Source organism: Mauremys mutica, chromosome 1 (genome assembly GCF_020497125.1).
Source record: "Mauremys mutica isolate MM-2020 ecotype Southern chromosome 1, ASM2049712v1, whole genome shotgun sequence".
NCBI classification, from domain to species: Eukaryota; Metazoa; Chordata; order Testudines; family Geoemydidae; genus Mauremys; species Mauremys mutica.
In genome coordinates, this window is record NC_059072.1 from 155,804,051 (window position 1) to 155,829,816 (window position 25,766).

General features: G+C 46.8%; 1 protein-coding gene and 1 long non-coding RNA gene across 2 annotated transcripts; one reads left to right on the forward strand and one right to left on the reverse strand.

Annotated features, from left to right (window-relative positions):
• TNFRSF1A (TNF receptor superfamily member 1A) lies at positions 1 to 14,973 on the forward strand. Its single transcript, XM_045001058.1, has 10 exons — positions 1 to 181; positions 7,712 to 7,886; positions 8,411 to 8,539; positions 8,902 to 9,048; positions 10,923 to 11,001; positions 11,236 to 11,318; positions 11,539 to 11,661; positions 12,006 to 12,052; positions 12,909 to 13,059; positions 13,650 to 14,973. Exons 1-10 carry the CDS (start codon positions 143 to 145, stop codon positions 13,916 to 13,918), a joined length of 1,242 nt encoding a protein of 413 aa, XP_044856993.1. The 5' UTR covers positions 1 to 142; the 3' UTR covers positions 13,919 to 14,973.
• On the reverse strand, positions 5,467 to 25,477 carry LOC123359223. Its single transcript, XR_006575840.1, has 5 exons — positions 24,377 to 25,477; positions 23,676 to 23,789; positions 20,728 to 20,866; positions 11,070 to 11,235; positions 5,467 to 7,798 (listed from the first exon to the last, which is right to left on the reverse strand). It is a non-coding gene; the product is annotated as an uncharacterized LOC123359223 (long non-coding RNA).
• Positions 25,478 to 25,766: the final 289 nt, after the last annotated feature.

Below are 25,766 nucleotides of genomic sequence, written 5' to 3' on the forward strand. Positions count from 1 at the left end.
TCTCACCCTTTGCTGGCAGGAAGTTGCAGAACTTACTAGTTTCAGTTTGTGTTCGGTCTCTTGGTGCTAGATTCGCGTTAGCCTTGGGGGGCTTCTCTGTAGACGGGGGTCTTATCATGGGGACGTAGGAGACGACAGAACCATGGCCCATCCGGAGCCTTCCCCTGCCTTGGTGGCTACGGTGAGTAACACTTGGGATGAGCACCTAACTCCCAACAGTCAGTCACCAGGCTGGAGAGTCGGGTTAATGGGAGCACAGGGCTGGGAGTGGTGTGGGTCTGGTTGGTAACTGCAGGAAGACTGGGAGTCAAGTCTCTGGGTTGTATCCCCAGGTCTGGGAGGGCTGTGGGGTCTGGTGGGTTAAAATGGGAGGAGAGTGAGAGTTAGGCCATCTGAGTTTTATTTTCTGATGTGCCTTTTGTGAGTCCCTTCCATTCTGGGGTCTCCTTTTCCCCCTCTGTAGAAATGGGCTGGTACTGATAACCTGCCTCCCCTCATGAGCTGCTCTCTCCTCCACTGGTGTGACCCCCTAGAACTGTGGTCCCCACATTTTTTACTTTGCCCTCCCCCCCCGCCCCGGGGCTGGGCCATGGCTCCTGGAGGGAGGGGTGTGGACAGGAGTAAAGGGGGCAAGGCTGGGGCCACAGCTGGGGAGCGTAGCCTTGGGAGGGGGCCGAGGTTGGTAGCCAAGGCCCCTGTCGCAGGCCCACAGCCGGAACCCAGGGTGCAGGGCTGTGAGCGGGGCACGGGGCTAGCAGCTGTGGGCGGGCCAGGGGTGGAGCTGGGTGGCACTCCCCCTGTAGGGGCTGGCCTGGGCACCAGGTGCGCCCCTCCCAATGTTCCTCGGCAGCCCCCTAGGGGTGCACCTCACAGTTTGGGGACTTCTGCCCTAGAAAGACTGTGCTCTTGTCCTTGATAAGTTCTAGAGAGAGAAGGTTGTAGAGGTAATGTATTTTTCTCTGTGGGTGAGAGAGAAACTTTCCAGCCACACAGAGCTCTTCTACCTTTCCCAGACCTGAAGAAGAGCTTTGTCTTGAAAGCTTGTCTCTTTCACTAACAGAAGTTGGTCCTTTAAAAGCTATTACCTCACCCATCTTATCTCTAATATCCTGGGACCAACAGGGCTACAATAACACTGCATACACCTGATGAGTCATGGGAGTCCGTGAGCTTGCACTCCTCTGGTGGGGTTCCCTTACATAAGCTAGGCTGAAAGTTAGCCATATCCCACTTGGATTGGTGAGTGACCTGAGGCTGCTTTCTCTCACTGTCGCACCACAGGAAATAACACTTAACTCAACTATCAAGGAGATGCTTCTCCTGAGGTTCCCCAGCCCCGTCCACAATCCTACAACATCTCTGCTTCCTCCTGCAAATGCAGTGCTCTAACAGTCCCTCCAGTCCTCCCACCATCTACATTTCCAATACCCCCCAGTTCCACAAATTTGGATAATGAACGTCTTGTGTTTCCTGTCCCTATGTATCTAATTCTCTTCAGTAATTCCTGTTCCCCATCTCCTGTGTCTAAGTCTCCCCCAGTCCCTCCCATTCCCAGGGTTCCCCCCCACAAGTTTCATATCACATTATAATTTTACCAATGGAGGGGGAGTTGCGGGGGGCTATTTTCCTTAGCCCTCTGTAATCACCCCTCCCAGAACTAGGTGCCTGGCCAGCAGCAGCTGCTCTCCAGCCACCCAGTTCCTGCCACCATGGTCCTGGCAGTCTCCCCTTCTTTGGGAAACTGATCCATGGCTGGCAAGGTGCTGGGAGACCTCAACCAATGCCAGAGGTGGCCGTGCCTGAGTGGGTCTCTGCTGAGCTGGTATGGGGGGAAAGGAAACCTGTCTGTGCTGGTGCCTCTGGCTCAGGAGTGGGAGTGTTCAGTCTCCTGAGTGTATGGCTTAGAGACAGCTCAAGTACATGCACACAGTCACCTCCCTACAATTTTCCCCAACACACACACACGCACAGTCTCTTACACACTCCCCCAACACACCCACTCTTTCACACAGTCTCCCCCCAGAGACACTAACACACAGTCTCCCCAATGCGCGTGCACACTCCCTCACACACTTGTATTATTATTATCATTGTTGTTACTACTTGGTACTTCCTGTTGAAATGCGCAATACACATATATTCTCTGTAATTTTATTCTGTTTTAGTTTTTTTGACTGGTCTGTGCATTTCATAACTTTATTTCTCTCTTATGCTTAAATTTAATTCTTTGAGTAGTGAGTTCTAAAATGCCTAACCTGTCCTGGCAGGAGTAATTATCATTATTACTTTTATTATCATATTGTGCTTTGTCATTCATTATTTAAAGTGGTATAATCAAATAATATCCTTCTAGAATGTAAATTTAGCTTGTACTCACCTTAGCTGTGCCAGTTGTTTTTAAAATAAGCTAAACACACATTTTTAGACACTGTGCAGATGAAGGTCACTTATTTTCAAATTGTATTCTTAATTATATTTGTAAAATAACTTATAATTTATATGAGAATAAATGTGGTTCCAAGTCTGATAGTAATGATGGAGTCAAATGTTACTAAGTCACGTACATGATTGTGATTGGTAAACATAAATGCCAAAATAATTAGAAAAATACATTTGTATTCTTAATAAAAGAGAAAAAAAACTTAATCACGTTACTAATTACGTAAATACCTTTTTAGTGGAGTGAAAAACAATTGACTAAAATAGAGTAGATAATAGCAGTAACACAGAGTGTGTCTGCTAGAGAAAGTAAGCAGATTTTATTTATTTTTATTTATCTCTATTAAAGATAGTGTACAAAGTATCAAACTTGTGTTTCTGATATCTGTGTTAAGGTTCCAAAACTGATACCTCAAGGTTTGGGATTGGGAATATCTAGCTGTACTATTCCCTGATTGTTCTAAATTTACATTTAAACTTAATATATGGCTTTAATTGGTGTTTGTATATATTTTTCTTTCTTTATAAAGAAATTAGATACAGCGGTCCTATCAGCTAATTTCTAAGTTATCTACAAAAAAAAATGTAAAGTTGCCCCTCCCCCCAACCTGAAATAGTGCCCTCTGATATTCCACCTTGTGTAGTCAATGCCCTTCAGCACCTCCAGTTTCCCCTGCCTCTCCAGTGCTCCCTGTCTGGCTTTATTCACCCTGAGTCTTGGAGGGATAGTTCAATTTGAGAAATCTCCAGGGAACCTGAATTGGGTTCTCCATGGGGGCCTGTGAAGCTGTGTTTTGGGGTTTCCACAGGGCTTTATATTCCAGGGGAGTATTCCTGGAGTAGGTCTCTTTAGTATTCAGTGACTCTAAGGGTTACTGTGTCACTCTGGTGTTCTCTCCCCAGGGCCCCAGGCAGCTGCCACTCTTCCCTGTTCCTGACTTCCTGCCATAGCAGAAACAATTCATTTTTAATGAGCTGCCTCCCTAATCTGTCTCTGACTCAGCAAGAGGTTGGACTTACAGGAATTGCAGTTGCTTTCCAGACTTACCAGCCAGCCTGGAGACTTTAACTCCTCAGTTGCTGGGATTAGTCAGAAAGAAAGGAATCTCTCCTCTCCTAAGCAGTACCGGAGAACCACTGCCTTGTTGAGGGAAGGATTAAGTGGCATTTACCCCCTAAAACCTATATATGAGAGTTAGTACTGACTCAAAGGAGAGAGTGCTCCCTTCTGACTCACCCATGGTTTTCTGTGCAGTACAGCACCCACTAACACTATGTTTTGGGCAGTGGGGTGAGTACTCAGGGATATGTTCTTATTAAAGCATGACTCCTGCCCCCCAAAATCATAATATTTAAAAAAAAATACAAGTCAGATTTCTTTATTTGATTTTTGGGTTTTGAGTCTTTAGGGAGCACATGAGTCACGTTTTCAAGCTTTTTCTCTGCAATTCTGAGGGCCAGTAACTTCCCTCTTTTAAAAAAGAAAGTTGAGATTCTCATGTAATTGCTTGACTCATGGAGGTGGAAAAATACTAAACATCAAGAGATTTGTGAAATAGTCATGAGAGTTGGCGATGCTGAAGCTTGCGTTCACCAATTAAATATTTGTATTCTTGCTTTACAAACATTTAGCACAAAGAAACTAGCCTGCAGCCAGTGGAATAGATGTAATCTAAAAGTGTAGGGAGGGGCACAAGGAGCTGGGTCCACAGTTAAGCTTGAATTTCCCCTCCTCCCAAAAGTCCCCAGTAGCATCAAGTGCTGTATTTATACCATAAAAGCTGGTGTACTTGTACACATAAGAGTTTGTTTACACTTGAATTTTTAGTTGTTTTAACATGTTATTTAACACTGTAATGTGACCATAAATTCTAGTGTAGATGCTACACAAATGTTTGTTCTAGAACACAAACATTAAAACACTGGAATGAATATGTCTGGGGAAAAACTATTGTATAACACAGATGAATGACTTATTAAAATACACAGAATAGAGGAAGTGAGCTTACCTAGTCTTTACATTTTAATAAAGCATCTATGTTGTAAAATTTAGTTTTCCTCTGAAATAATCACTCGTTTCTTCCTGAAGGAGATGAAAACTCAGCAAACTGATGATGAGCCTATGATTATTTCAATACTTTAGCCACTATCTTCTAATTCCAATAGTGTAGCCAACTTGTAATCACCAACAGCCCCTCTATTCCCCTCTGCAACTATTTATTTTCTTCCCCATTTGCTCTCTCTTTTTCTTCTCCCTTGTTTTCTTCCTCATCTTGTTCCTCTTACTTGCTCACATCCCCCTCACTTGCAGACATCTACAGTACTTTCAGGCTAGGCAGGAGTGCCTGTGAGGGTGTCAATTGCAGAGGTGGTGGCTTTGGGTTTTGCCAGGCTGAAGATTGGGGGAGGGGGAAACGGGACGCTCAACGCCTCCTTGCACCAGCCAATAGCTGTGGTGGGTGAGGCCTATGCATTGTATCACCACCAGCACATGCAGAGGATGGGCATATATAGGCGCTCTCCCTCCCCATCCCAACTGACAGGCACTGCAACAGGTGTAGACAGCTACGTGAGGAGGCAGAAATGTGGAACAGAGAACTAGAACTGGCTCCTTGATGAAACAGCAAAATGCAGTACAGTTGCGGGGTCTGGCCTAGATAACTAAAATAGTATGCAATGTGTAATTTTGGGTTTAATCCCCAGTATTTTACATATATCTGCCATGGTCTCAGAAACACAGCTTGAACCGCTTTCTGATTCTTGTTCCCTGAGGTATGCCTCAGTGACTAAAAACATGATTCACCAGCACACATGCTGTGGTTTGGTGGTTTGAACTATTGTTTAATGTGGGGAATAAATTCTATCAATTTTGTAAACAAACAGGTGTTAGTTAGCATATACTTATCCCATCTTGATCTGTGGAATGGGTCCACTAAAGTCAAGTTGTAAATCTGACCATGAGAAAGCAATTTCTCTGGATTGCAAAGGATGTCTGAACCTTGTCCTGGTGAATTGCTATTTATGGAGCTTAACAACCTCTTTCAAAGTAGCTCATGCATGTCTTGCCAGTTTGCTGCTTACTTCAGGGCTTGGTAGCTGTCATGGATTGCTAAATGACTACTTCTATAGAAATCATCATGGATATGCATTAACAAAAGCCTTTAATAGTTCTTGGGAACTAGTTATCATGGTATTTTGTGTGTGTAAAAGTCTTTTTAAAAGGCTGAGTCATTTGTTTTGGTTCATCTTTGGTTTATAGTTCTTTATTATTCCTCAGATCTTGATCAGTAATAAAACTTATTAGCCTTTTATGTATTTGTAAAACCTAGAAATGACTGTCTTGTAACTGTTTTCACAAAATCTGATTCATCCCTGTCCCTTCGTCTGTTATGCCTGAAGATGTGGTATCGGAGTAATCAACTTACATGACCTTGTGTTCTGTATGCTTGGCCTGGGCTTTTTCCTATATTTATACTATGTACTTTATTTAAAATTGGTTCATGTTTATAAATTCCCATGGTATCTTGTTGAAAGCTGCCTCTTTGGCTAGAACATCAGCTTCATAATTATCAGACCACCTGCACGAATGCTCTTCCACTTTCTTTCCAGGAAATAATCAATTGCTGTAATCAGTTCTTTGTGTCTAACTGGCTTACCCTTGCAACTGTGGAATCCATCTTGCTTCCATGTGAGTTGGTTAATGGTAACTGTCCATCTTGAAAGTTGATGATGTAAGTGCCAAAGCAGTTCAGTTACTATGTGTCATGCTACAGCATTGTGAGTGGCTAAAAAGACCAATTCTTGAGTGACTTCTTGCCACAGATAATGTGGGCATAAGGCACAGGGCAAGAAGATAAAGTTGGTGCACTACTAGCTCTTGAGGCCTTCTGCACTTTCCTCTCTCAACCACCTCTCTTCAGCCTCTTTAAGTCCCTGGTGCACTGTATCACTCCAGTATGGCGTGTTGCTAGTTGCATCTTCCCAGCTTGCAGTGTTGATGTTTGCTGTTTTCAAGTCCCTCTTGCAAACATCTCTGGACTTGAGCCATCGAGCACCGCCAAGTTGGTTCAATATATCACATAAATGTGCATTTAAATACATTCTTAATCTCTCTTTGTTTTGTGGCAACTGAAAGAGCTGACAGTCTCTTACCTGTTATTTATAATTCATAGCTCTCTGACATTTTTGGAGAGAGGAGGTCTCCCTGTTTGCCAGAATTTCATTTTCCTAACACTTCTGTAGCTTTGAATGGCTTTCACATGTGTTACTTTCTCTTAAAAACTTTTAACTTCTGAGAGGGGAATAGGATGTCATACAGCTGTAATAGGCACCTTTGTATGCTTATCTTTTCCAAAACCCACAACCACAACACTTTATTATCTTTATTGGTTTAGCTTTCACTTTGCTAGAGTTCTCACAGCAGAAAAAAGTCTGTTTCTTTGCAGCTGGTACTAATCCCTTTCACAAGAGCAAGTTAGGAAAACATTGCACTCAAATAAAATTACAAAGAACGTATAAAAACAAAGATCAAAACAATTTCACAGAAGCAAAGCAAAACAAGTACATTCTCACAGCACACTTCTCATTGAGAAGTCAGCCCACCCCAGGTACAAAGGAAAAATGTTATTTAACTCATTATGCCTATATAGGCCACCAACATATCAAGTGTTAGCTTTTAGGTATGTAGTGCATTAAAAACTTTTCACATAGGGTGTTCTTTCTTTTCTCACAGCCCAGTGCTTAACTTCTCAATAATCTGTGTGAGGTAACATACAAAGTAAAAAAGTTTTTAAATGAGAAAGGAAAATATAATTTTTCTTTAAGGATGGAAATAGTAATAAGACTGCAGTCAAAAATATTCTCAGCTCACAGCTTTATAAATTATTTTGTTAAAGCAATTTCCCCAACCAAACACTGACAAAACAAAAACATTAAAATAAAGGTGGGGAGAGATACTCTTATAATTATAGATGAGTGAGTTGCTACATTGCTCTGTCTTTGTAGTCCTGGAGCATATTCGTTTTTAAACAGTGAAATGTGCTACAAAAAAGATTTAATCAGGAATCAGGTTGTCTTTCGCATGACTCAAGTGAACGGATATCAGTCCTTCCTTAAAATTCCACGTGGTTCATAGACCTTATATCCATTACAGTCTCTCTTCAAACAGTAGGTCAGTTCAGTTGGTCTCATTGCAATGACAGGCTGGTGCTAGGCTCAGCTGTGAATTCTACCCAAGGAAATGTTTTCTCACAGTGGTCTTTTCCCTTTCCAGCTCATTCTAACTCTGGCCTGGGTGTGGGCTGAGGAATGCTTGGGAGTAGCCCCAAACTCAGATACCCAACAAATCCATGGGATACCCCTGGGGAGAAAGAAGAGGGAGCCAAAGTGTCAGGTGGGAGAGTACCTACACTCCAACAGGACCCACTGCTGCATGAGATGCCACGCAGGTACAGTAGAGTGTACCAGTGAGTCTTTACTGCTAAGGCCAGAGAGGCATTCCTGTTTCCTGAACTCTCAGTCCAAATATCTCTTGTTCCCCAGCTATCCCTGGTGAGAATGCCACATCCTGGGGTAAAGGAGACATGTACTTTTAGTCATGGGATCTCCTCTCTCCTTGTCCCCTCACACTGGTGAGTGCATCCCCTGCTGGGGCTAAGGAAACATATAATTTACCTGCACTCTCAGCCAGATGCTGCTCAAGACAATCTGCTGCCTAGGCAAAACTTCAGTGTGCACCCCTGCCCCCTCCCACTACAAAATCACCCCACCCTTTAGCATGCCAGGCCACAATGCCATGGGAGGGCCACCCCCAAGAAAGCTGCCATCCTAGGCAACTGTCTAGTTTGTCTATAGCTAGAGCAGCCTCTCAGCTCTGGGTTCCCCTGTCCCCTGCAGTGTTCCTGGCTCTCATTTGCCCTAGGAGAATGTCTCTCTATGCCTGTCAGATCCCTGTTAGGTGATTTTGTTTCAGGGACTTACTTGGCAGAAGACTGTCAGTCAGACATGCTTGCGACCAACTGCATGCGATGTCCTAAGGGCACATTCACGGCTACGGATAACATTTTGAGGAAATGCATTAGTTGCCAACGGTGCCGTGCAGGTGAGTCTCACCCATGGGATGACGGGGATGGGGGAAGCGGGTGGTGGTGGTGGGACAGGGACTGCAGGAGTGGACATGGGGATACGGTGGTGAGGAATGAGGATAGAGTGGAGGTGGGTGGATGAGGACAAGAACAGTGGAGGAAAGGGATAGGGACAGAGTTGGTAATTGCAGTGGAGTGGTGGTGTTTTGATGAGGACATGAGCTTGTAGGGAGTGATCGTCAGGCTCTTTGCTACCAACTCTTAGTTGGGGAAAACAGAGGATGATGATGTCTGTTTCCGGCCTGTACTGTCACCATGAAGAGGACCCAATGGTGGAAAGAGGGTGGAATCCTCTCTCTCTCTCTCTGTCGCCCCTCAGAATTACAGCAGATAACACTGTCTAACTGCACTGAAAAGAAGGATACAGTCTGTGGCTGTCGGACCAACCAATTTCAGAGTGAACCCAATACTTTATTCAAATGTAAGAACTGCAGCCCATGCCACAACGGGACCGTCCTGCAAACCTGTGAGTGTGACACAGACAGCTGCTACTGCTGCCAGGGCAGGACATAGCAACCTCTTCCTCCCACCCACTCACCTTGGGGGAGCCATATCCCTTGCCTTGGTGTGATTTCTCTCCTGGAGCAATTTCTTGTTCCTTCCCTCCTACTGTATTTCCCTGAGTCCAGGAATGATTTCACCTTCTACAGTCTTCGCTACTCCTCCTTGCCCCCATGCAATCTTTGCTCCCCCATCACAGATTATATCTCTGTCCTGTACCACAGAGTGAATCCCTCCCCGTATACCCAGGAGAAATTTCCTGCTTCATATTAATTCCTCCCACCTGCCTGTGCTGGAGCCCGTCCTCTCTGTCCTGAGTAAATTTTTCCTTCTGCTCTGGTGTGGACACCTCTCCCCCGCTGCTCTGGAGCAGTGTCTTCCCACTCCCCTCAACAAGCCCTGGAAGGATCCTACTCTCTCACACACTCTTGAGCAGTTTTACACCTCCTATGTCCTGGAGTGATGCACTCCCACACTGTTGTAGAATCATTTTCTCCTCTGCTCCTCCTGCCCTTGATTGATTTCCCTCTCCCTTGCATGGGGAAGTTCTCTCCTCCAGCCTCTCCCTGACTTGAGAGTCATTTTTTCCATACCCTCTCCTTATGGAGAGACCGAGGGTCTGTCTACACTTGAAATGCTACAGTTGCACCACTGTAGCGAGTCAATGTAGACGCTACCTATGCTAATGGGAGAATGCCTCCCATTGTCATAGATAATCCACCTCCCTGAGAGATGGTAGCTAGATTGATTGAAGAATTCTTCCATTGTCCTAGCACTGTCTACACAGAGACTTAAGTCAGCTTAACTATGCCACTCAGGGGTGTGGATTTTTTACATCCCTGACCAACATAGTTAAACCGATCTAATTTTCTAGTGTAGACCAGGCCTTAGTTCTGCACCACCTCCCTCCTGACCTAGACTCACTTCCTCCTCCATCCCCTTTCTCCTGTAGTCTGTTTTCTTTCTCTTCCCACAGTACAGCTCCCTCCCCAATTGTTCTGAAGCAAGTCTCCCTCTCCTTGGCAATTTCCCCCTTCCACATCTCACACCTTCCCTGGTATGAATTTCCCTGCCCCTTAGGCGAGTCCCCTCCTCTGCCCTGCCCCTTCCCATTCCAGCTTCTCTCTCTCTCTCACACTTGCACACACTCACGCTTGCCCTAGAGTGACTTCCCTCCTCCCCCTGCCCTTGAGCAATTTCCTTCCCTCTCCTCTGACTTAGAGCTATTTCCCTCCTTCCTCCCCCTAGTGCTCTCCCCATCCCCCCTATGAGTTCTGGAGCCATTTTCCCTCCCTTCCTCAAGTGAGTTTTGCCTCTCTCTGCCATGCCCTGCAGCTGGTGACTTCCCCTTGAGCAGTTTCCCTCACAGCTGCACTAGAGCATTTTTCCTTATAGATATTGCCCACGCATGACATACCACACCTCAGAGTGATTTCCCCCTCCCCCGCTGCCCTGATTGGCTTCCTCACCCATGCCTGCTGCTCTGGAGCTACTTCTCCCTTTCCTTCCCCTCCTGCTTGCTCTGTAGTGAATGTTTTCCCTTGAGCACCTCTCTATTTCCATCCTTCAACCCAGTTTCTGCTACACTGGAGCATTTTCCCCTCTATCCTGTGCCTGAGAGTGATCTCCCTGCTCTGGAACAGTTTTCCCCAACCACCATCTACCGGGGAGTCTCACACCTGCCCCCATCTCCTCCCAAATACCCGTGCCATCAAGTGATTCACCTTCCTGACAACAATTTCCCCACCCACAAAGAGTGATCATCCTCTCCCCACCCTAGAGGTATTTTCCTTCCCTGTCATCTCCCCTGGGGCTGACATCTCCCTCTTTTCTCTACAGGTACAAAGAACAGTGACACGATCTGTGTATGTAACCGTGGATACTTCCTGCACAAAAATAACTGCAACCCTTGCAGCAGGTTGGTTTCCTGTTCCTATGCTCCCCCTACTTGTGCAACAGTGAGTGTGGACTCCATTAGACACCGACCTTCTGCAGGCAGATTGAATAACCTCATCTTCCAGGCTCAGGCTGCCCCCTAGTGCTGTCACTAGGCAGATTTGCAAGGAGCTGTGAAATGGGCAGTCCCTGGGAATACTTGATACATGGTGCCCTCGCTCCCCACGTCACTCAGATTTCTGCTTCCCTCTTTCAGCTGTAATGAAGAAGAATGTAAGAAGGACTGTGCCACAGTGCCGAGGCCATCAACTTTCCCCTCAGTGCAGAATGACTACTGGGGTTCGTAGGGTATTGGCATTCCTCCCACATTTGCTTCTGCTTTCACTACCAACCCCATCACCTTCCTCCCTGCCCTATTACTGCCATATCCATCGTCCTCTCTCCCCACTTTCACTCCCATCCTCATCTTTACATGTTCCCTTTCCAGTCTTGCTCCTGTCCTTACTCCCACCCTCTCCCCTTCCTTCTGTTACTCACTCGATCTCTCTCCCTCATCTAGGTCATACCATCTTGCTCATTGGCCTTGTCGTTGTGCTTGCAGCTAGCCTTGGGCTACTCTTTGCAGTTAAAGTGATCAAGCAATACCGTCAAAGAGTGACAACTGCTATTTTTTACTCATGTGGTGAGTACAACAGTCTCTGTGGTGATACCGGCTGGGTGGATTTCAGGGGCCTGGGGAGGGAGATATGGGGCTCGGCATCCCATTGGTCTGACCTAGTGCAAGGATGGAGGTGCATGCCAGAGTAGATGAGCTCATTGTCCTGATCTTGGCAGTTCTTACAGTCTTGCATCTATTCTCACACCTGTGACGAGAATCCCTCCTGTGAGCTTGTTGCTGGGATTTGTGCATTTCACCACAATCACTCGAGTGAAATCAGAGCTGTGGAGGCACCCGTGGGCTTGAGCTGCTTTTTCTGTTTATCTTGGAGGGAAGGAACTGAAAACAATTTCTCCTTTTTTTTCCAGTCTCTACGCAGCAGCCAAAGAAGGAGACGGTATCTGAAGTAAGCAAGGTACTCAGTGCAGAAACCTACCTTCAGATTATCATTCCCCTCAGTCCCATTCCACCTGCCTGGGGCCCAGGGCAATGTTCTTCCCCCAAGCCTGTTCTCAGGGTTCGTACTTCTGAATGTCCCAAGCATTAGGGCTCTGGGCCATATACCTAAAGAGACAACTTCTCAGTTTCACAGACCCCCTGACTAGTGAGGAATAGTTCCTATCCCCAGGCTTCATCTTGCCCCATTCTCTCTCTCAGGATTCATGCTTCTCAGACATTTGCAGATGGGTCTCATGTCCCCCCCGTTCCCGCCCCAGACAATCCTTTATGCCTGGCCTGGCCTGGCCACGCCCGGCAGATTTAGCTCATTGAATTTCTCTCAGAACTTGATCCCTCCAGCCCCCTGAGCATTTCTGTGGCTCTTCTCTGAGCTCCTTCAGTTTGTCGCTACCTCTTTGGGATTAAGGGGCTCAGAGCTGAGCGCAGTATTGGGGTCTCCACAAGACTGTATAAAGAGGGACTGTCCCCTCCCTCCTCTGGAACTCATTTGAGATCTCTTAGAGCATGGGGCCCCGAGCTGGGCTCCTGGCATGACTCAGTTCTGTAGATGTTTCCTCTTAGACCCCCATTTTCTGATGCCAAGAGAAAGTTTAACCCTCTTGCTGTGCGGGTAAGAAATATTTGACTCCAGCCTCACAAATAAGGTGTCTGGGGGGGTGTCTCCTCCCTCATGGGGAAGTTTTAACTCCTGGGTCCCTGATCCACATCTCTCTTTACCTTGTTAAGTGTGCAGTGGCAGCTGTTCCCCTCAGATATAGTGGGTGTTGGGCTGCCCCAGTGGTGATTCCGGAGTAAATACTTGTCTCTCACAGGTTGTGATGAACGAGAGGAAAGCTGCCACCTTTGCTCCAGTACCACCCCAGATCGAAAAAATGTGGACAGCCAATGCTGTGCCAAGGTCAATGGTTGAACAGGAGCTACCAGATTGTGTCAGACCTGCTGGAAAGACTCAACTCCCAGACAGTGAGTACAGCTCCCCCTGAGAAACAGGATTTCTGCGTGCACATGGGGGTGGGATGTGCATGTGCCTGTGCAGCATGTGCACCTGTGTGCATATGCGCATGACAACTCTGTGCATCAGTTGCAGCCCTGTGCCCAAACAGATCTAGTACATATGAGTTCATGTGTGTTGGTGTTTGCCTGAGGCCAGCCAAGAGTGGCCTGTTGCATGTGTCCAATCTTGGACAGTCTCGTGTGAGACAGTCTTGTTTTGGTGAGTTTATGGCCTGCTGTACTTTACTCTGTAAATGCATGGCAGTGACACAGTGCAAGCATCTTTACAAGAATGGCCTGGCATGTGTGTGCATGTTTACACAAGACCATCCCTGTGAACAAGCTTGCGGGACCCCCCATAATCATTTGTAGATAGGCTCAGACCCAGATGTGACATGTGTCTGTGTGATTGCTCAGAGGGGTGCAAGACCTGATCTGGGGGAGGTGCTTCCCAACATGGCACCATCATGTTTCTCACCTCAGACTACACTGGTGCCATTTGCATCCCCCCTCCACTTCCTCAGACCCTGCTGCTGATGTCCCCTTGCTTGTTTCACCAGACCCTGTTGTTCTCTATACTGTGGCGGACCATGTCCTGCTGTCTCGGTGGAAGGAGTTTGTGCGACGCCTGGGGCTGAGTGACTATGAGATTGAGCGAATCGAACTGGAGCAGCGGCGCGTGCGGGATGCCCAATACGAGATGCTGAGACAGTGGAGGCTGCAGATGGGCCAGGGTGCCACAGTGGAGCGCATCAGCTACGTCCTCAACCAGATGGAGCTGAGTGGTTGCAGCGAGGCTATCCAGGAGGCGCTGGCTGGGCAGCCCTAACCCCCATTCTTACCTCCTGCACAGGCAACTCTAACCTCTTCTGCTTTAGTGGTCCCTTCTCTAACCCTGTCCTGCCTCTTCAGAGAGGATTCTAACCCATTCTGTCTTTCTTGTGCGTCTCCACCTCTTTTCCCCACACCCTCTGGTATGTTTGTTGGGGTTGGCAGCAGGTGATGCTGGTAGAAGGTTAATGATCACTTTTTAGTAAACCACAAAGTCACTTATGCCTTCAAACCAAGAGAAAGTCCTACAGCAGCTGCCACGGGGGAGCACCTCTGAAAGGACAAAACAGATTGATTCTGTGACCAAAACTTGGAGGCCAGCATATAACACAGAACCCAACCTCCCAGCCCTGGAAAGGGAACGTCGACTGGGGTCCGGTCATGGGGGTTCAGGGGTTGGATGGTGCCACCACAAGAAAGAGGGAGAAGTTAGCTTCCTGTTCCTCTATTGCTCGAGGGGAGTAATGGGGTTTCTCAGGTGCTGATAAGTCAGGTGAGATTGGTGCTATTTCTATAGCTCTTTTCTGAACCTAAAACACATGTAAAAGAGCATTAACAAAGTACATGTATATGTGTCACTGTGCATGTGTGCATGGATGGGAGTGAGTGTGGCTTTGAATGTGTTTGCCTGTGTGCATACATGAATGACTGGTTGAGAATGGAAAAGTGCATGCACATTTGGTAGCATGAGTGCATCTGCACATCTCTGCTTACACTCAGGCAAGCCAGGCATGCGTGACTGTGGCCTCATATGTGTATCTGCCTTTGGATGATTTGCTTAATCTGATTTAGCTGCAAATATGTTGGCATATATTTTGTTAGGGACTTCTGAATAATTTCACACTACTTCCCAGTCTCCATCCCATGAGCGCTCACTGTTACATTCTTCCAAGTGTTAGCCTTTGTGAGGTGTGGAGTAGCTAAGGGCTCAAATTATCCTCACACCTTTTGAGCGTGCGTTCTCTGTCTCTTGCAGAGGGCCAGGAGGACTGTTTTTTAAACTCTTGTAAATACACTAAATGCTCTGAAATAAAAGCCCAGTTTGTAACCCTGCTTCCAGTCTGCATTTGTCCATTTAGTCCTCTCCTGCATACCACTGGAAGAGAGAGACAGGAGCAGGGGGACCCCAGAAGCAACCAGCATGGGCCATATCCAGAGATGGAACATTGGATTTGTGGAATCAAGAATCTCCTCTTTTGTACATAGAATTCAATTGTCCCAAAGACTTGGGGAAGTTGGAGAAGAGCTGGCTGGTTGCGAGTGGGGAAAAGAGTGAATGTGACCATGATTGGAGGCCTCAAGACATTTGAAAGATTAGTTTGTTAATGAGGTGCCGGCAAATTTTAAGTGAACTTGCAAACAATAGACAGTTAATATGAAAAAAATAGTAGAATTTCTTTGATTAAGCACAGGGAATAATTATAGTGAAAAGGCAGCTCCTCTATAGGTAATGTTAAGATCCCCTTTCTATTTAAAGCTCTGTAATAAAAATAATGTGCTCTCATATAGCACATTTTTGTAGAACTCCAAGTGCTTTACAAAGAAGGTCAATATTATTATTTACAGGTGGGGAAACCCAGGACATAGAAGTGAAATAACTTGCTTGTCATTGCTCAGGTCAGAGGCAGTGCATCAATAAAACCCAGATCTCCTAAATCCCGGTCCAATGTTCTATTTGCTAGCCCTGCTCGCTCTTCTCAGTTGGGGCCAGTTCTTTTAATCAAATGACTTAACTTAGGCGAAGTCTACACTACTAAATTAAGTTTACCTAAGTTACTTCGATGTACAGGCATTGCTGCAATTGAATCGGTTTTACATGTCCACACTACACTTCTTGTGTCCTCACCAGGAGTGCTTGCACCAATTTAACTGTCAGTGTGGGGCATTGTAGGATAGCTTCTGAAAAGTAGCAACAGTCAGTGTAAGCAACACAGTGTCTTCACCAGTGATACTCAGACCTCAGTAGTTCAGGAACCAAATTAGCGATAAATCAACATTACCCAGAAGAAGTAGCGTGAATTCATTGTTTCATTTACTATAGTACTATATATTCATATTTAAACAGTATATATATAGTTCTCACAGTAAAATGACTGACCACGTATTATTATTTTATCAACTACAATTGGTTAATAACAGTAAAAGATTCTGATTGGTTAATAATTAAATCACATAGTGTTTTAATATCATGTGCTGCAAAGAGCCACAGGATACACATTAAAGAGTCACTCGTGGCTTGCGAGCCTCTGTCTGTATATCACTGATATACACAGGGCCGGTGCAACCACTTAGGCAAACTAGGCGGATGCCTAGGGTGCCTAGTGGTTGAGGGCGCCTAAAAGCCTGCTCAGGCAAGGAGGTGAAGCGGAGGTGAGCTTGGGGGGGGCAAAGACTTGCAGTAACGGGGGGTGCATAGGGGAACTGCTCCCCGCCCCAGATCACCTCCACTCTGCCTCCTCCGCTGAGCACACAGCCCCTGCTCTAAAGCCTGGTCTACACTAGGCGTTTAAATCGGTTTTAGGAGCGTAAAACCGATTTAACGCCACAACCATCCACACTAGGAGGCACCTTATATAGATTTTAATGGCTCTTTAAACCGGTTTCTGTACTCCTCCCTAACGAGAGGAGTAGCGCTAGTATCGGTATTACCATATCGGATTAGGGTTAGTGTGGCCGCTGATCGACGGTATTGGCCTCCGGGCGGTATCCCACAGTGCACCACTGACCGCTCTGGACAGCAATCTGAACTCGGATGCAGTGGCCAGGTAGACAGGAAAAGCCCCGCGAACTTTTGAATATTTCCTGTTTGCCCAGCATGGAGCTCCGATCAGCACGTGTGGCGATGCAGTTAAAAATCAAAATAAAGAAAGAGCTCCCGCATGGACCATGCGGATGTGATCGCTGTAAGGGCAGGCAAATCTGTTCTATCAGCGCTCCGTTACAGAAGACGAAATTCAAAATCATTTTTTTAAAATCTCCAGACAGACGCCATAGCAGAGGCTCAGCGCACTGCTGCGTGACAAGCGTAACGGAAAGCCAAAGAATCAAATGGATGCTCATGGACTGGAGGACTCAAGCTATCCCACAGTTCCTGCAGTCTCCGAAAAGCATTTGCATTCTTGGCTGAGCTCCAAATGCTTCTAGGGTCAAACACCGTGTCCGCGGTGGGTCAGGGCATAGCTCGGCAATTTACGCACCCCCCCACCCACCCCCAGAAGTGAAAGGGAAAACAATCCTCTCTTGACTCTTTTACATGTCACCCTATCTTTACTGAATGCTGCAGATAGACGCGATGCTGCAGCCGTCATCGCTAACATCCTCACTCCCCCCCCCCCGCCATGGGTGGCTGATGGTGCAATACGACTGATACCCGTCCTCGTCATCAGTCTATTGGCACATGGGGCAGTGCAAAAGGGCTGGTAACCATGCCGACTAGCATCAGTGAGGTCAATCAAGGGCGCCTGGCCCTAATTTTTCCTTGTAGATGGTGCAGTATGGCTGGTAACCATCCTCATAATAGCAACAGGGGGCTGAGCTCCATCAGCCCCCACCCTTCATGTGTAAAGAAAAGATTCAATTGCCCCTGGACTAGCAGAGGGATGCTGGGCTCCTCTTCTCCACACTCCTTACTGTCCTGTCTGGACTATCATAGCAGCTGGAAGCTGCCTTCCACTCATTTCTCACTAACAAGTCACTGTGTCTTATTCCTGCATTCTTTATTAATTCATCACACAAGTGGGGGTGCAATGCTATGGTAGCCCAGGAAGGCTGGGGGAAGAACGGAATCAACAGGTGGGGTTGTTGCAGGAGCACCCCCTGTGAATAGAATACAGCTCATCATTTCTGTGGGATCTGACACAGAGCAGCTGTGCTCTCTGGCTCTATGATACAGTGGTTCTCTAGTACACTTGCCCATATTCTAGGCAGGACTGATTCTATTTTTAGATACCAAAAAGGAGGGATTGACTCAGGGAGTCATCCCCAATTTTGGCTTTTGCGCCCCTGGCTGATCGGCCAGGGGCACTTATGACAGCAGCAAATGGCACAGTGCAAAAGGACTGGTAACCATGACCATCTTATTACCAATTTATGGTATGGTAGATGGTGCAGTATGGCTAGTAACCATCTCTGCTATCATGCAAAAGCATGCTTCTGTGTAGCGTTGCTGAATCGCCTCTGTGAGTGGCATCTATTACACATACGGTGACAGTCACAAAAGGCAAAACAGGCTCAATGATTGCCATGCTATGGCATCTGCCAGGGCAATCCAGGGAAAAAAGCCGCGAAATGCTTGTCTGCCGTTGCTTTCCCAGAGGAAGGAGTGACTGACGACATTTACCCAGAACCACCCGCGACAATGATTTTTGCCCCATCAGGCACTGGGATTTCAACCCGGAAGTTCCAAGGGGAGGAGGAGGCTGCGGGAACTATGGGATAGCTACGGAATAGCTACCCACAGTGCAACGCTCCAGAAATCGACACTAACCTCGAACCGTGGACGCACACCACCGATTTAATGTGTTTAGTGTGGCCGCGCGCACTCGATTTTATAAAATCTGTTTTACAAAACCGGTTTATGCAAATTCGGAATAGTCCCGTAGTGTAGATGTACCCTAAGTCTCCTCCACTCGGTGCCGCAAGCCTGGGAGGGGAGGAGAATTGAAGCGATGCTGGCATGCTCAGCGGAGGAGGCGGAGCCGAGGTGAGCTGCGGCGGGCTCCCCAGGCAGGGTTAGCTTCCGCGGGGCAGGGGGGTCTCCCCAGGCGGGGTTAGGTGCTGCGGGGGGGCTCCCCAGGTGGGGTTAGCTGCCGTGGAGGGGGGCTCCCCGGGTGGGGTTAGCTGCAGAGGGAGGTAGCTGCTGCGGGGGGGGGGGGGGGTTAGCTGCCGCGGGGGGGCGGGGTTAGCTGGGGGTGGGTGTGGCGCAAGGTGGAAGTTTTGCCTAGGACGCGAAACTTCCTTGCACCAGCCCTGGATATACACTGACATTGCATCGATCTAACTAAATTGACCTAAGCACTATGCCTCTCACGGAGGTGGAGTTATTAAGGCCATGGCTACACTTGCAAATTTGCAGCACTGCAGCAGGGTGTGAAAACACACCCTCTCCAGCGCTGCAAATTGCAGCGCTGCAAAGCGCCAGTGTGGTCAAAGCGCCAGCGCTGGGAGCGCGGCTCCCAGCGCTGTACGTTATTCCCCACAGGGAGGTGGAGTATGGACAGCACTGGGAGAGCTCTCTCCCAGCGCTGGCGCTTTGACTACACTTAGCGCTTCAAAGCGCTGCCGTGGCAGCGCTTTGAAGTGCAAGTGTAGCCATAGCCTAAGTCAGGGTAGTGGGTGAATTACATCGGTCGGAGCTGCATTTTAGTGTAGACACTTAAGTTAGGTCGACGTAAGTGTCTTAGTAGGCTCAGCACAAAGCATTTTTATCCTTTTCACAACCTAACCTTTACTTGTAAACATACAACTATATAACAACAATTAACTGCTATAGGGTCACTAGATATTCAAAGACAGGGAAAGAAAATTTATAAGGGAAAGAAAAATTTCAGGATTGTTTAAAGCAACTGCTGTTATGATCTTTGAATTTTATAAAACCCTTTTACACCAAGCATGCACTTAATTCGTTAAAATCAAATGATGTTAAGGTAAGTACACAAAGTAAACCAAAAGCCCTAAAAGCAGTAAAAAACCCACATATATTTTTGTCATCAAGACAATTTCTTACTATGTTAAAGTAACAGAAAACACACACACATTCTGAACACTTAAAAAGTACCATAGAGCATTCTTAAGACTATTTCACAAAGTGAAAGTCATTATCACATTTAGTACATGTAATACATATAAGCACAGGTATGCCTTACATCAGGGGTTCTCAATCGGGGGGTTGGGACCCTTCAGGGAGTCACAAGGTTTTTACATGGGGGGTCGCGAGCTGTCAGCCTCCACCCCAAACCCTGCTTTGCATCCAGCATTTATAATGGTGTTAAATATATTAAAAAGTGTTTTTAATTTATAAGGCAGGGGTCTCACTCAGAGGCTTTGCTATGTGAAAGGGGTCACCAGTACAAAAGTTTGAGAACCACTGCCTTACACCAATGATTGATGCATTCTTGATGCCATGGACCATTCCAGAAAAGGGGGAGGGAGGAACCAAATCACAGACCCCAACATTTTTGTCAATGCATAATTGTCAATGCATTGCAATTCCATGAACAATTAAATCTAAAGTGGTAATCATATTAAACATTTAGATTTTAAAATACATTGGTCACTGCTTAATGTACTCAGTAAGGTACAAGTAATTAATGGTACAAATTATAATTGTACTGCCATGTATCTCCAGAATCCTTTTGAATACAATTAACTGTACTGCTGTGTATTTCCAGAGTCCTGAACACTTACAGTTGCATCATTTCATGCCTGCTCAAGCCAATATAAAAGGTTTTTTTTCACATCATCCCTGCTCTGTTTTTGATTCATATTTGCCATTTTACATGGTTCAGTTGACTGTCAGAGAAGTGACTGAAAGATGACAACTTTAGAAGCAATTTCTCTTTAATTACTCTTTTTTATTACAATATCTGCTACCATTGATGATAACAGAAGAAAAAGAGATATGGTAGATCTCTATGGAGGATTCCCGGGCCATTCCTGTGCACATAAACAGCCTTTGTCATGGAGCACACTCTGCCTACCTGGTGCAGCTACTCGGAAGCAAATAGATACTGTACCTCATAATTTTTTTTTAATTAAACAGAGTATAAGAATGTAAACTCCAAATATTAATTGGACTTGCATACTCACCAGAGGTGCCTTCTCCAGCATCACACTTGGCCATGATGCTGTTCTGTGACTGGCTGAACTGCTCCGGGGGTTACAAACAGCTCCTGGCTCTCTGGGAGAATGGATCCCTTGCTGGACTGTCTCCCATTCTCCTTAGTAACTGCAAGAGGGGGAAAATATGCTTATCTCTCTCTGGCTAGTCATGTGCATGATGAGCATTGTATGCTTCACAATGGGCATCCACTCATGTGTGTTAGCCAAATGCTAATGAAGGATTGTGAAATTAACAGGAAAAGCAGCAGGAGTTATCGTGTTTAGGGGTAAGACAATTAACTTTTGAAACTATATCTGGCATGCAGATGAACCCTTAGGGATCTCTTCAATCTGTGAGGACAAGCTGCCAGCAAACTTAATCTTATGAGAAGAGGTCTTTTCAACCAGGCTTGGTTGGAAACACTGAAGATAACTTTTGGTGGGATCAAGTATCAGAGGGGTAGCCGTGTTTGTAAAAGCAGCAAAGAATCCTGTGGCACCTTATAGACTAACAGACGTTTTGCAGCATGAGCTTTCGTGGGTGAATACCCACTTCATCGGATGCAAGATCGGATGCAAGTTTTGGTGGGATAAACTTCTTAAGATAGGAAGATAACTTGTTAGTTAAATTTAAGATTTAGAAGGCATGTTATGATGTTGTTTTATATATAACCATATGTTCCCATCTCTTACACTGCTTTTTAATTTAATCTCTATTCTTTCTTTTTTCTTTTTTTTATAACTGAACTCAAGTGCCATGCATAACACAGGAGCAAGGGTGTAAGGTGAAACTGGGGTACATTGTTCCTTTGGAAACAGAGGATGAGAGATTTCTGTGGATATCCGGTGATCAGCGAATGAATAATATAGGAGGAGACTCTGAATGGGCTCATGGTCTGGGGGGCATCTGTTGTCAACCTACAAGGCAAAGACAGAGCTGGTGTAGCTCAGAGGATAGTGCTTGAGTTGCTGACAGGCTAATTGTGTTAGGGAACCAATACCCGGCCAGCACAAGCAAGGCCCCCTCATGCTGGAGGCAGGTGGTGACAAGGTGACTCACAGTTTTGGGTGCCTTAAGAAGCATTACAGCAGTCACAAAACCTTTTTAGAGCAGCTACAGTAGGGGGCATGTGAATGTAAATTGATACCAACCCCCCTTTAGGCTGAGGCAGAAAAAGCACCATCTTCTCCTAATCATTGCCAGGTTCTTCTGTATCTCAAAAAGTCCAAGTAGTAGCTAGGCTCTGAGAAAGAGGGTGTGACAGAACACACCCCTGTATTCACACCCTACACACTACTGTAATAATCTTTGTACAAGGTATGCCTTGTAAGTTATCATTTGAAAACTCATAATTTGCTGGTCAGTATCATTCTGATAAAATATGTGTGATAACATCGTATGTGAAGTTATAAGATTTTTCTGTATGACATTAATACCTGTTCCAAACACCACGGCCCTGCCCAAGTAGAAGTCAGCAAACAGGTCTATCCTAAACAAATGAATGTGTGCCTGCCTTAATTTGTATTTAAGCAGTAAACAGAGTCATTGAGCAGGAGGGAAAACAAAGGAAGTTCAAACAAGTGAAAAAAAACATTAGGGAATATCCTTCCACATAGACTCTTTGTCTCCTGGGTCTCAGCTGGAAATGTTTTTCAAGAGGGGGACTGAAACTACAAAAAGAAGGGAGAAACACCCTCAGGCACCCTCTCTCTCCTCCTGTCCACCTCATCCTCTGCACCTGAGCAGATAAAACAGCTATTGGACTCTGGGGGCAGGGTTCTGACCTGAAAATTTGGTCAATAATCTGCTGGAACATGTGGCAGAAAGTTTGCTTTGCAACTAAGTTGGTTTCTCAAGTAGATATTAATAGGCATTTTATCTTTATTTTTCTTGTAACCATTTCTGACTTTTATGGCTCATTATTTGTGCTCACTTAAAAGCTCTCTTTGTAGTTAATAAATTTGTTTTACTGTTTTATCTAATCCAGTCTACTTAAAGTGAAGTGTCTGAATAATTATTTAAGGTAATAAGATTGTATATTATTTCCTTAAAGCAGGGGTAGGCAAACTGTGGCTCAGGGGCCACATCTGGCCCTTCAGACGTTTTAATCTGGCCCTCGAGCTGCTGCCAGGGAGCAGGGTCGGGCGCTTGCCCCGCTCTGCATGTGCTGTGTCTCCCGGAAGCAGCGGCATGTCCCCCCTCTGGCTCCTAAGCGTAGGGGTAACCAGGGGGCTCAGTACGCTGCCTCCGCCCCTAGCGCCACCCCTGCAGCACTCAGTGGTCAGAAACCACTGCCAATGGGAACTGCAGGGGTGGCACCTGCGGACATGTCAGCACGCAGAGCTGCCTGGCCATGCCTCCGCTCAGGAGCTGGAGAGAGGACATGCTGCTGCTTCCGGGAGCTGCTTGAGGTAAACGCCGCCCAGAGCCTGCACTCCTGGCCCCCTCCCATGCCTCAGCCCTGATCCCCCTCCTGCCCTTCAAACCCCTCGGTCGCAGACCAGAGCACTCTCCTGCACCCCCATCCCAGAGCCCACATCCCCAGCCGGAGCCGCCTCCTGCACCCTAAACTCCTCATTTCTGGCCCCACCCCAGAGCCTGCACCCCACAGCCAGAGCCCTCACCCCCTCCCATACACCCCAACCCCCAATTTCATGAGCAATCATGGCCTGCCATACAATTTCCATACCCAGATGTGGCTCTCAGGCCAAAAAGTTTTCCCACCCCACCTTAAAGGAATAATGGACTTAATCAAAATATACATATGCTGGGGACAAAGCAACAGTTACACTGGCATTTCCTAATTTTGAGTGCTTCCCTTATTCCACTGTATCAGACTCAAACTTCTTGTCTGTACTCTCAAAGCCCTTCACAATCTAACTCTGCCCTACCTACCCGACCTTATATTTTACAGTAAGGTTCATGTCTGTCTTACCTTTACCGGTGATACCAGCCCGCAAAACTCAGTTCTCTACTCTGATAAGCACTTCTGTGGGAAATGTGCTCAGTCAGAATCCATAAGAATTCATCTCTTCAGAACTCAGCTCTTCTGTAATGTTTCCAGGAAAGTACAATCAGATAATGGCTAGACCAGTGGCAAATTGTGATCACTGCTTTTCATTGGCTAAGAACTGTGCATATCCTTTTGTTTGTTTTATTTCATTCTACCCTTGCCCACTTGTGTCATCCACTTGTTGTGTCTTATCTCTTTAGATTTATAAACTTTTTGGGACAGACACTGTCACTTGCCATCTCTGCTTTCAGCACTTTAGCACAATAGGGCCCTGGCCTGGTTGGCCTCTAGGTGTTACTGGAATACAAATAAAAAATAAGGCCATTGTGCTTGACAAAAGAGAAGGAAGAGTATGCAATAATATGTGTTTCTTCTGTCTCTTAATTATTTTTAATTGTTTTGTATTTAACCCCATGTTTAAATTCACTCTGTTCATAAATTTAACTATTTGCTCCATTATCTTTCTGTCAGTTATATCTCAGGGGTTACTCAGCACATAGTTGATACTATCTACTTCCCTCACCCCAGGATCAGGAACAAGGTTTAGTGGTGGTAGTGTCTAGCACCACAAAAAGTGGTCCTTGCCCCAAAAAGCTTACAATCTAAGGTGGACAGATGCTCACCTCACCAATGGGTTCTCTCTTAGAGTTTATAGTGGTGACCATCACTGTATCTCAGTGCCTTCCATGAAAAATCAACAGCCATGTCCCTAGAGCAGTGGTTCTCAACCAGGGTCCGCGAGCCCTTTCAGGGGGTCAGCAGAGCCCCATGGCTGGCCCCTAGTCTCAACACTAAAGCTGGTGGCCCCCTGCCCCAAAGCTGGGAGCAGCACAGGGCTAAAGGTCGCACCCCCTACCACAGCCAGGAGTGGTGCAGAACTGATGCCAGCACCCCCTTAAGCCCCCAAAGCCAGAAGAGGTGTGGGGCTGAAGCTGGGAGCCCCATTGCCCCCCCAAAGCTGGGAGCAATCCTGGGAGTCCCCCTCCACACACAGTATCTAGCTACCCCCTGCCTGCATCTGGAACTACTCCCCTGCCCACACACAGCCCCTAGCTACCTCCTCCCTGTACCCTGAGCAGTTTTCAAACTTTTTGAACTGAGTTCCTCCTTTCAGTTATATTTTTTGGTTGCATCCCCCACAGCCCAGACAGGCTGGGTTGCCTCCTGAGTGAGTCAGGAAGTGGAGGTGGTGCTCCATCCCTGGACCCTGTGAGGTCCCTGTAAATAGAAGTAAAACTATGTCTGTGCCCAAGGGTCTCCCCTGGCCCAGAGCCCCAAGTTCCCCCACCCCCTGCTGGGCCCTGGAGTTTTTATAGCACGTTGAGGGGGGCCTCAGCAAGAAAAAGGTTGAGAACCCCTGCCTAGAGGACTTTGCAATGCAAGGTAAGTGTGAGATAAATATAACTGGTGATAAAATTGTAAGTCACCAGGTCTCAGCATATGATGGCGGTGGTAACAGCCATGATGGCCCTTATGATGATGCCAAAGCAGCACAAATATCCAATTATCGCACACGTGGCTGATTCCATCTCCTCTCAGGTTAAGCGCAATATGCTCAGCTAGCTGCTAAAACAATCTGGACTCTCCCCAGGGACGGCAGAGAAACCCCCCAATCTGCCATTATTTCGGACACACGTGGTTTGCAAGTGTGAAAGGAAACAACAGAGCAAGAATCCTACAAATCATCTTTACAGGATAAAATGCCCCTCCTGCCGCCCTGCTTCCCCTAGCGGGGGCGGTTTCTCAGGGTGTGGGAGCCCCGGCTCTAACCACTGCGGTCGGGTTGGGACGAGCCTGACGCTCAGGCTCCGGAGCGGGCGGGGGAACGTGCGGGCGGGGCCGGGCAGGCAGGAGGGCGAGGGAGCGGGGCGGGAGCGGACAGTTCAGCTAAACCGACGCCTCCACCAAGGAGCGCAGCGGGGGGGGGGGGAGTCTGCCCCCGGCGGCTGCCGGAAATTGGGGCTCCAGGAGGAGGCGATTTTACTCCCTCCCCAAGCCCCCGCAGCTGCTGCG

Excerpts from the sequence above, each read along its gene's own strand:
- TNFRSF1A (XM_045001058.1), top strand. The coding sequence starts at position 143 with ATGGCCCATCCGGAGCCTTCCCCTGCCTTGGTGGCTACG. Across the intron at positions 8,540-8,901 it reads TTGCCAACGGTGCCGTGCAG|AATTACAGCAGATAACACTG; the intron begins GTGAGTCTCACC and ends GTCGCCCCTCAG. Across the intron at positions 9,049-10,922 it reads CGGGACCGTCCTGCAAACCT|GTACAAAGAACAGTGACACG; the intron begins GTGAGTGTGACA and ends TTTTCTCTACAG.